An 11,823-nucleotide genomic window follows, 5' to 3' on the forward strand; every position below is an offset into this window, starting at 1 on the left:
CCTCATGCCATAAAGAACGTATGTTTAGGACTACAATATGCTGGACTAAAAGAACAACAGTGATTTTTTCCTTTGCTAAGCATGAAGTCAAAGGAAAACTCAGTAGAGGAACTCCATTTCACCTCTGCAGCAATGGGCTTTGAATGGTGGAGGCATCATCTGCCAGCATTAGTCTGGAGGTAGCAGAGACCATGCCGGTGAGGAAGTGGCTTTGAGAGGACTAAGGAGGATCCATACCCTTCTACCCTGACCACCCAGGCCCTCTCCCACTGAAGCATTCTTATATGAGAAGAAAAGAGTCTGGCCTTCTGTAAAAATGTCTTTGCACTGCACTAGAATATGAACTTTTCTTTCCTGCCCAGCCAGTAATGTAGCATTAATACAAAGGTGGCAGTAAGAAAGGACCCAAACACAAGGCTTTAAAGTACTTGAAACCCAGAACAGATGGTGGTAAAAGAAATCAGTTCTGATATTGGTAGTGCTCTTGTGTGTTGTATAGCCTTACCATCCCTGATTTGATATCTTTGTCTTTACAACATAGATAATAGTGTTTGCCTTCAGTAACAGCTTTCTAACTGTAATAGTCCATGGATGCAAATAAGGTCTAAACTCTGTAACTTTGCACGTAACTCACTGAATTCTTAAATCAACCTATTCTGCTAGCTAATGGATGCGTCTAGTACACAGCCTTACTGCAAAAATGTCTGAAACCTAACATTAAAGATCACTGAACCCCCATGTTCAAATAATTTTTTTTTTTTGCTTAACAGTTTTTCTTTGAAGAATAGTACAAATAGTTATTTACTTTCAGCTTCTCCATCGGCAGATTTACCTCCATTGGGCAAAGACAGCACTAATTGACTTTCAGCTATTGCATCCATTGATCGCCCATTGTGGGTTCCTGGAGGTTCTCTTGCATGGTAAGGCGGGGGTGGAGTTTCCACTATGAGAAAGGAAAGAAAGAAAAGGCAGAAAATACACCTAAGTCAATACATTGGTAAACTCTTCTGGTTTTCCTGGTGCAAACTTAATCTCCTTCAGCTTTGTTTAGTTAGGGAGGGCTAGAAAGCAAGCACGAATCTGAACCTGCCCTTCCTTCAGTCTCCAGATTAAGACCATTACATGGCCAGGGAGGATGGTAAGGAAGGGCTGTCATGTTGGACATGCTGCACTTGAAAGAGGGAAGGACAGTCACAACAGTGCCTCAGACCCAGACCAGTGCCTAGTCAGGCTCCCTGTTAACACCCATTGTAACCCTAAGAAAGTAGCACAGTTTGATCATTCAGCACCAGACTTCTCTCACAAATTTAAAACTTGAAGAGGATGATTTAAGAGTAGAAGCTAACTTTAACTGATCCTCTGGGAGAAAGTTCTTTTTCTTCACAGGCTGTTGAAAAAAAGCCTATGGGGAGCCTTTAGACTGTAAAGTCAGACTTGGCAACACTCCCTCCAGATTTGTCCTTTTTACCTCTGTCCTACAAGGGAAGGCTGACCCTCTTCTGGTTTGTTCAGTCTCCCATCAAAGGGCAATGGATGTGAAGAAAAAATAAGGAGAAAAAGTATCAATTCACAACCTGCCCAGCTCCTGTTTGTTTCATTTATGGCACAGTAAGCTAGAAAATAGTGGAGATTCTCAAGAAAGACAGGAGGCTTTAGAAAGCCAAAGCAAAACGGGATTTATTTTCATATTGGAAAATGTCAACATTCACTGTATAAGCACTAAAAGCATGTAGTTTTATTCATTTGAACAGAAACTCAGTGGGCTTACGCGTAAACGACAGCCATATACAAGCTTGCGGGACTAAGGGTCTTTTTAAGAAGACCATGGTTTAACTTGGTTCCAGGCTGAAATTCCCACTTGTGTTTGGGGTCTGTTGGCTGGCCCTCAAAACAGAGCAACCTCATCCACAGTGGGTAAATGTGGACTGTCTCATAAGACAACCATTGATTCTTCCAAGTAAGTACTGCACAAAAATGTTATTCTGCTTAAGCATTGTTCAGGATTTAGGAATTTCATACACTGTATGATATTTCTAACATATACATGACACAACTCTCCCACAGAAAATGCAATTAGCTAGAACAGTAAAACAAAACTGAGAAAGAGTGGGAGAGAATACAACTCACAGAAAGGAGTATAATGTGGTTATCCAGGTATTTTCGATGTGTACACCTAAGCTAGTCACCATAAACTCTCCTTATACTCACTAAAGAAAAATAGGCACCTGTGGACACAGTGCGTCTCAGCTACTTTAGACATATAACTTAAGATGCAATGAATCTTGTTCTAGGAGTGTCTGTTTTTCTCCACTGATTACAGACAGAGTATACACAATTGCATGAGATGTAGAAATTTGCATTGTTGACATCTATATTTGGTCACACCAATCCCACTCAAGGTTCTTGATGTAACTCCACTTTGCTTTAGATAGTCTTCCATCCCTGATTATTACACAGGCAAATTATGTTTATCAGCATGCCATGTGCTGTGATGTACCGAAGCTCAGGTTGAGCCACTTCCAATTTTAAGTAGCTTTGCGAGGTCCCAAGTTCGGTTAAATGCACGAGTCAGAATCATTACATAGTTGGAATGGGCCTGATTTACCTGTCAGGACCAGCTCCACTGAATCTAGCTTGGTTACACAGAGGTGAAAGAAAAATATGGGGGAAGACAAACAAGTCCTACTACTTGCTGAAATGTTTCTATGTTGCTAAATACGATTTAATCTGAAGTATAGAACTAGAGAAGAAATGAATGAAGGGCCATTCAATGAATGGAGAGGGAACAAAAACATTACACTGTGTTGAAACTGACCAGCTTAAAAGGAGGTTCAAATACTACAAATACCTTGTGTAAATAAACATCTTTCTTGCACTTAAAATCAAAATAGACATATCATTAAGGACATGAATTTAAATGCTTCGTAGTCGAGACATTAAAACATAAAGCTACAAAATTCCAGCCTGAATTCATCTTTGCGAAAAAGCTGAGATCACTGAAACTATTTAAGAGTTACAATAAAGTGCAGAAGTGAACTTGAACCATGTTTTGATATTAAAGCTAGCTCTCAGCTGTGTTGCTTGACATCTTTTTGGTATATTTAAGAGCAAAAGCATTAGTTAAATTGTCAGGTAATTAAGGCAGTACTTTGTAAGGAGTTCACAATGCAAACAATCGAAGTGACATAACCCTGATGCGGATCTGATAAAACATGTTCCAAAGACATATGAATTTGCCTGGTGGCTTCAACCAGGCCAGATTATTAAACACCTTAATTTCCTGAAGTTTATATAATCAGTAGGATTACCATTCATTAAAAAAATACTTCTGTGTACCAGTTTCTCCATTTTATCCTGTCTCTCTTGATGGAGTTTCTAAATGTCCCTACTCTGACCATTGCTATTAGAGGTGCCTAACTTAGGTGTTGCAAGTGCTCTTTTCTGTGGCTTGTATCAGAACCTTGGATGGGCAGCTTCAGGTAGAAGGTGGCCTGGCACACCTGCTCCTCTCCTCAACTTTCCCCTTGGATTTTCATCCAGTAATCATGTTTCCTTTAGGAGTGGCACTTCAAGGCGCTTCTAGGAGTGGGATGACTACAACTTTTAGTCCCTTGAGCATCCATCAGAAGAACTGGGAGACAATACTATGAGACAGTTGCAAGAAATCACGTTCCAAATCAATTCTGTCCAACAGCTCAATCTGTAGCTACAGCCTGTGGGGAGCACACAAAATTGGCACCTGGCCCCAAGCCCTGGAAAGAACCTTGACTGCCTCAGTCAGGATATCTGAAAGTTCATTCTTACCCGTGAGCTGATAGGGACTTCCTGGTCCAGAAGAACTTCCTGGTGAATTGGGGTAGCTGATGCTGTTAGGTGACTGGGAGAACATGTGGCTGGGTGATGATGGGAAAGGGGTGCATGGAGGATGCTGGAAAGAATCAGGATAGGTGGCATTGTGCGGCATCAGCGGCTCACTGTGCAGAGAAGTGTTTCGAAACTTGGCAAGGAGGCTGAGGTGAGGGTTAAATTCACTGTGTCTTGGAACGAGTACAGGAGGTAGGACTGAAAATAAAAACAAGAACAGAAAAAAATGGTTAAAACTGCACTCTTGAAAGTGTATCTCTTTATAAGTTAAAAAGAGGTATATTCCGTTCTCCCCAAGTATTGCTGTCTATATATAAGTCATGGAAGGGCAACAAACGTCCATAAACAAGAAGCAAGAGCTGATTCTTGAGCCTTTTCTCTCCAGATTTACAGCCAGTTGCAGCAATTCCATATGCAAAAGATGGACTCATTCCTGACTTGAGCAAGGTACCATAAAATCCACAGGTACGGCATGCGCACATGGCCCTCACAGAAATGCAAGTGGCACGTTTCTCCCTCTCAAAAGTACCTTTTCCTTCCTTCCTGAAAGACTGAACATCAGGAGTTTGCTACATACTGTCACCAGGATTTGCCAAAACCACAGCCATGTTTATTAAAAATTAATAGTGCTCTGCAATACACTGCACATTTTACTACCAGTGTTTTACTGATGGGCAAAAGGAAGCACAGACCTGAAGCCAGACACCGGATTTAAAAGGTTTTCAGGTACCTGAAAATGCTGCCAGCCAGACAGTGGGATCTTTAAAAGGAAATGTAAATGGCAATTCACATATTGCAGTAATATTAATTTAGCCCTTGCAATATAGTTAGAAAAGATCTAGCATGAGGAGGCAAATGTCAATGGTTGGTAGTTAAGACATGAAAAATGCGGGTTAGAAAACTGAAATCCAAACTCATCCATGTAAAAATTGGTCTAATAGAAGATGTCTCCTGTCTTCACGACCTCTCTTCACTTGCATCTCATACCGTCAGTGCTGTTAACAGCATTCCTGCATTGAGAAACAAACCTAAAATTGACCCAAATTATTTTGGAATTTGACGTATCAGGAGGGAGAGCAGAACTGGAGTCAAAACACTTTAGGAAACCCGATTAGTGAGTTACTTATGAAGATGCAGCCCCTAGGCTAGAACACAGAGAGGCTTGCTGGATAGTTCTGCATTTGGGAGTTCAACTTCAGTCTTTAACTGGGTACCCCGTAGTCCCTGGGGAGAGAACAGAGCCTACAGTGGGCAATCCATGTACCCCAAGATTTCCTGATCAGTTATTAGCTCACATAGTGCCTAATGATCTTGGTTAAGGCCTTAAACACAGGTAGGGAGAATGAATCCCCATTTACTGTCGTGCAGATCTAAAAGCCACCAGAGAAGATAAGGAAGCAATTTGAGTTATTGTGACAAAGATGGATTGTCCCAACACTAGGAACAATTCAGCAGGCTTGTATTGATCGACTTAGTGTCCAGAGTTTCTCTGGCCTAAAACCCAGCAGCATGTCATCTTTCAGTCTATCCTTACTAGCTTACGGAAACAAATAGCAATTTGTGCTCTTGGTTGTAAATGCTGACAGGAATGCATAGTTTAAACGTGTTTTAGCATATTGTTTGGGCCCAAAAGCTCTGTCTACGTAAGGTCAATTCTTTTTAGGTAGGTTAGCTAACACCTTCTAATTACGGTGAACTCTCATTTATCCGGCATAATGATAAGAGTGGAATAATTGCTATAAAGCAAATAATGTACAGATAATGCAAAGCACATGCATGAGTAGAGGCTGTAGGAACACCTTCCTTGGAGCGCACCCTCAGCGCACGTTGATGGCTCAGAGAGCTGGGTCAGTTTAAGCAGGAGGAGGAGGACCAGTACCTGGTACCAACAGCAGCTTTACAGCTTCTTGCTTGATGTAGCACTATGCTGGCAGCTGGAGCACGCTTAAACCACACTCCTGCTCACCCACTGGCATATACCATCTGGGAATTTGCTGGTCACCATGAACTAGAGAACTAAGCCCTAAAAACCTACAAAAGATTGGACTGATGACAGGGGGGTCACTGCAGAAGTTATCTTCCTACCTGCCTGGAAACACAGGCACTGGGATAGCTGTTAAGAGACTATACGTAGACCCTTCTCTGGCCAAATGCATTTCTAATTAGCTTGTGGCTGGCACAAGAATGCTGCTCTAGAAGCTGCTTTCTTTCTTTCTGCCTTTGATATGCTCCTACCTGTGGGATGAAGCCAGCCTCTCAAGTCCTTTGGGAGAGAAAAGTAGTTCTGCATCTTTACCACTTCCTTAGCTTTTTGGATTTTCTAGACTGTCCAGGTAGGACTCATACAGGCAATACAGGTATTCACATCTGAGATGCCTTGCCCAGTCCCCCATCCCCCCATGGATCTCTTCATAGCCACAGGAGAGAAACAGACTTTTACTGCTCTCTCTATATATGTTAATCAGCTCTATACCGGGACAAGATCAGCACCACCACTGCAGATGTGGTTTTGGTGAGGTGGCTCCCTCCCATCCCACGCTCCCGTGAGCAATTCCAGGCTGTGAGCTGCTGTTGCTTCTGGAGTTTTCCTCTGCTGCTCCAAGAAACTGGTATGATGCTTGCCAGGTCTGCCGCTGCTCAGCCAGCTCTGACCCGCAGCCTTAGAAAGTGGGGAACTGGTGATCCTTTCGCACCCAGCAGAGGTGCTGAGCCAAGGACAGCAGTGCTACAGCTATGCCGTGCAGTGCTGGGAGGCTGGCACCTTGCTGCAGGTACTGCCACTAAAGAAGTGACTTTCTTCAGCCTTGTGAGAACTGAACACAACTCCTTCTCTAAATGAAGGCCGAGAATCTGGATGTGTGAACAGCATTTGCCAGAAAAAGCCTTTGACTCGCCCTGAGTGAGTCAGCAAAAGGAATTTTCAAGCCTTGAACTCCTTCCCAGCTCTGACCAGGGTACTCTTAATTTCTGCTCTGCTGTACAGTTTTTGCCACCTCATTCAATCTTTCCACTGACTGTGGCTGCCTAGAGGGCTAAAGCCTCTGTGGTGGTGAGGAATTCAGAGATTGTCTTGTTTGTGGCTCAAAACTCCCCAGAGGGCCTTGTTCTCCTTGTTCTTTTGGTTACAGATGTCACTCTCCAGGGCTCAACCACTCTGAAGGAAGTGTGACCAGAGGCACAAAACTGAGTGACTGATTGCATTGGGACCTGTCTGTCCTCCTAATTTACCTGCATTGCTCCACTCAGTGAGGTCCTTTTATTCTACCTGTTATTCTCCACCGAGAGCCAGGGGTGGATCCTTCCTTCTATGTATGCCCAAGTGTTGACGATCTTTGTACAACTGAAGACAAATACAGTCATGTCCTGAGTCCTGCCACTGCTTCTCATGCACTAGGTTTTCTCCTGTTCCCTTTTGGCTGCAACAGCTCTTGCTGGAAACCTGGTTGTGCCCAGAGCCTGTGACTAGCCTGTGCTAGCCAGGTGCTAGCAAGAAAACTATCTGCCTCCACAGTTTAATTCTAGGTACAACACCCACATAGTGATTTGTCACACATCAGCCCACCTTTGCAAAGTTTACTACCTTTGAAGAGCTACCCTCCAGTGAGATCCATTTGTTCCCTATGCTCATGACCACTCATGACCAAATACATGGCCAACAGTGAGATCATCAGGTGGTCTTCCAGCTGGGAGGCTACCACATCTTAGTTCCACTTGGGCTTAACAACAGCGATAAGCTAGTCTAAGTCAAAAGTTCATATAGGCTCCTGCTGTCTACAGCAATGGTGCATGCTAGAATTTGCTATATCTACACAAGTGTTCTCATAAAATAGGGCACATGTTTAGGCAGCTTCTATATTTTTCTGAAATGCAGCTTCTCCTGACAACAAACTAGACTTCTGACCAGCTCTTCAAGGCAAAACAGTGAAGGGAGAAGCAGAGTTTAACCCCCATACCTATCTCCTTTAAGCTAGGTGGTCTAGCTCCTCTTCTGCAGTGGCATGTTGCACAAATAGAGGAAATACTTGCTGCTTTTTTTCTAAATGGCACCTGCTGCTCAGCAGACCTGAGAAGAGATTTGCTGGGGACACCGGTAGCAGCAAGAAAAGCTACACATAATCTGTGAAGTATTGGTCAGCATAGACTAGGATGTGGCTGGGCAGCCTGAGGACACAGCAGAAGCAATGAAACCTCTTGAATCTCAGACCAGAGTTTAAAGCTGTTCTCTAGTAACAGAGGTATAGGGATCTGCCAGGCCATTAAAAAGGGGGTGAGGCCCTCCCACCTTTGACACAACTCATTCACTCTGAATAAAAGGATCTGGTCACAGAGTAAGTTGACTTAGCAAGAGACTGCAGTGATGGGAAGTGAGCCCCAAAAGGATGGACACTTGCATGAAAAGAATACTGGCTTGTGGGTTATAAAAAAATGTATTGCTGACTAATTTCATGGGTGGACTCTTTAGCTCCAGAGGTTGAGACTCAGAGAATCTCACAAAAGCCTAAGATCACCAACAGCCAAGATGGAGAAGGTTTCCTGTGGTTAAGAGAGAACTGTTTAAACAGATTGGCACCTAGATCAATTGCTCCCAGCCTTTTCTGTGGTGATCTCACTGCTACCACTTTCTCCTGGTGCTCTTTTCTTCTCTTGCCTCACCACCACCTCCTTGCAGCTTTCTAACTGCCTCTGGCCTGGGGCTGCATTACTGCCACTCGCAGGGGTGTAACTTACCTCTCCTGCTGCTGCCACAGCACACGTGAGTAGGTCATACTCCTTGCTGCACCTCATCTTTACCAGGGAGGTGACTCACTTGTGAGCTTCAGCTTCTAAGCTGTCCCGGTAAAAAGAGCAGTGAGCACAACAGCCCAAGAACAACTCACAGGTCCTGTGGAGAACTGGCATGGCACAGCTTGCATCCTGGCAGCTGCGCCCTCTTTCACCTACAAAACACGGTTGTCACGTCCAAAGTGCCCAAAAGTCCCTCCTGGAGGCTAACCCCTGCACCCTGAGGACTGCTAGCCCATGTCAGCCTGCACGGGTCACAGCTGTGCCTGGCAGCACGCCGCCAATTCCACCGTACTCAGACCCGCACCCTGGCCCTGCCTCACTGACCAGGGCAGCCGCAGCCGCTCTGCTGTACAGACAAGCGACAGAGGCACGTTCACAGCTGAAACCTTCTGAGTTTCAGGGTCAGAACGACAGGCTTTGGCAGCCGTTTAGCAGCTGCTGGATTATCCCAGTGCTAGCATTTGTCAGCTGGCACTGAACAGATCAGAGGACTGGGGCTGAAAACAGCACTGCGCAGTGCTGTCAGCGACAGCGCGGAGGAGACTCCGTTAAATACACTGGAGTTACACGAGAAGAAACGAGAAGACACTAAAGACTGCAGCCTTCAAAGAGAAAGATACACAAAATGGGATATTTTATGAGCATCTTTTCTTGGTTTCTTGAAGAGTTTATTTTAGCAAGGCAGGAGATCAGCTCTTTCCACTGAAAACTGCTGACAACAAACACCACTCACCGCAGCTGTAAAATTTTAGTTGTGACAATGTTTACAGCAGTTCAAATACAACTTCAAAATGACCGCTTCACTGCAGTGGAAGGACTATCAGGAAAGCAGCCCCTGTTGTTTAACAAATGTTAACAAACGTCTTTCCCTTATTTCATCTGTGTGAAAAGAAACATCCCACAGTTCACTTATCTGATCCTAATGTCACCTCAGAGTAAAGTTCATGCCAGACAAAGAGTAATCACAGAATAATAAGTATACACTTACCAACCATATCCATTAGTAAATTAAATTACTGTGATTTTTGGCAGCAAGGGAGAGCTAGGTTAGACATTAGAAATCATTTTGAACTGTAAGGATAGCAAAGCAATAGATTCACTTGCCTGGGGAGGTTGTGGAGCCTCTATCACACGGGATTTTTAGAGCTCATTAGAAAAAGATCTGTCAGGAATGTACCTGGCAATTTGTTTTGATTTGGGAGCAGGGGCAGAGGAGAACAGGATGACTGCTCAAGATCTCTGCCAGCTCTGCTTTCTAAGATCTCTATAGAAGTCAATACTGAACACTATAATTTTTTTAACAGCTGTTTCATTGACACGAAGCCCAATTAAATGACCCTTCAATGAGGTCGTAAGTTTTCAGTGCTGACGAGGTCCAGCCTAAAGAGGATCATCAGTGGGAAAAATCAAAGTTTTATGGGAACTTGGGGGTTTTATATCACATAACCTATCTATTTAGGTAAGTAAATCCCACTGAAGGCAGGCATTTTAGGAAGAATCAACTGACCTGGTTTCATATCCACAGCAAAATAAGCCATCTTGCTGCAACTCTAATCTTTGAAGAGAGAGCTTTTTTCCCTGTGGATTAACGAGTCAATTGCTGGTTTTCAGACAATGAGACATAAATCTAGCCAGGGTGGTAAGTCAAGGATGGTGCCTAGTCTTCAAGCAAATGGGCAGCACTTTGTGGGGCGTGGGGAGGGGAGGTTCGGAGGGCAGCCAGCACCCAGGTCCCCAGAAGGGAAGGTCGCTTTCAGCACCCTGGACAGGATCTGGGCACCCTCGGGGGTCCGATGGGACCCAGACCCCGCGCAGACTCCATGGGGTGAAGAGCTCCTCACTCCCTTCTCACTTCTTGCTGCTGGAGCTGTGATGCCACTGGGCAGGGAAAGACCCCGGAGTCCTTCTGTCAAACGCAGCCTGTCTTTTCAACATTTCAGAGCACAACTTGGTAGGATTCACCAAGACTAGACCTGACAGTGCGAGAGCTAATAACAGAGAGATGCGAATCAATTGTAGATTATATAGTTACCTGGGGTTTCCACCCGCCGGTAATGGTAGGGGTTAATGCATACTTCTTTCTGCTTTGAACCAAATGGGAACTCACAACATTCCAGTGGTTTCAACTCATGGTGAGACTGTAAATCAGGCCAGCGCCACACTCTGCAGTATATGACGTGGGGAAGCCCCTTGCGGTGCGACACCTGCAATCGCCCATCCAAGGAACGTGGGATCGTGACACATTTACTCGGCTGACCTGGGCAGCTCAGAGCCCTTTCCAGTTCTTCCATGGCACCTTTTTTCTTCTTTAACTTCTTCACCAAGGAATCAACAGCTTTTTCTGCCCACTTTTCCTCTTCATCTCCTTGTTTCCAGCCCAGCAGCCTTTTCACTGCAGGGCTGGTGAAGGAGAACAAGGAACTGATAGGGGTGCTGGAGTGCATAAGAAGCAGAGATTACACACAAGTGTCAACGGAAGCACGAATTGCTCTCCTGCCTTGCAAGGCTTGCACCGAGTTGCCACAATATTGAGATGGATGCTTCCTTCAAGGATAGGTTCTTCCACACATACGCTCTTGTAGTCTTAGGCACTGGTTACAAGTAGGCCAGCAGGGTGGGTGGGTCTCAGAACTTTCCAAACATCAAGAAACTGTTGATGAAGCCTGGAATAACAACACAATACATAGTTAGGCTTCACACACTACTTCCATTGTTCCTTCAATAAAATCTTTTGAAAGAGAAATTATTCAAAATGTGTATTTAATTTTCAATGGTTTTCTGTTTGTTTTTTGCTGTTTATTTTGGGTTCGAGCCTCTCCTCCCCACTACCCTCCACACTCATTTCACTCGGAAAGCATTAAGTGTCCAGACACTTCAATTTGTGTTTTGGGTTTAATGCACTAGGCAAATTGTTGCAGGGTTGGGGTTATATTTACTACATAAGAAAATGTACCTTTTTTTTTTTTTTTTTATGCTGGTAGCTGTTGGTACAGCTCAAGCATCTTCTAAAAAATTATATCTGCAATATCAAATTTTATGGAAGTAATGAGTAGAATATTTTTTTCTGATTTCAACTCTCTTTGCCCTTCCAATCCCATTCTACTGTCAAGAGTTGTACAATATTAACTGCAAAATTTATTTAAAATTCAGCTACTCCCAGATTTCATTTAGTGC

The 11,823-nt window shown here is 44.0% G+C and overlaps 1 protein-coding gene across 7 annotated transcripts in view; it reads right to left on the reverse strand.

Annotated features, from left to right (window-relative positions):
* Window positions 1-11,823, reverse strand: part of SMAD9 (SMAD family member 9) — a 61,842-nt gene that overhangs the window by 12,129 nt on the left and 37,890 nt on the right. For 5 of the 7 annotated variants that reach the window (XM_080376143.1, XM_080376142.1, XM_080376138.1 and 2 more), the window contains exons 2-4: window positions 10,682-11,312; window positions 3,805-4,062; window positions 806-943 (exon numbers count right to left, since the gene is read on the reverse strand). In XM_080376143.1, the coding sequence (XP_080232269.1) occupies window positions 806-943; window positions 3,805-4,062; window positions 10,682-11,093 (808 nt within the window). In that variant the 5' untranslated portion in view covers window positions 11,094-11,312. The remainder of the gene's footprint in view (window positions 1-805; window positions 944-3,804; window positions 4,063-10,681; window positions 11,313-11,823) is intronic. The other 2 variants (XM_080376144.1, XM_080376141.1) reach the window with 1 other exon arrangement.

The sequence above is a fragment of the Falco punctatus genome (genome assembly GCF_963210335.1).
Source record: "Falco punctatus genome assembly, chromosome: 2".
NCBI lineage: Eukaryota > Metazoa > Chordata > Aves > Falconiformes > Falconidae > Falco > Falco punctatus.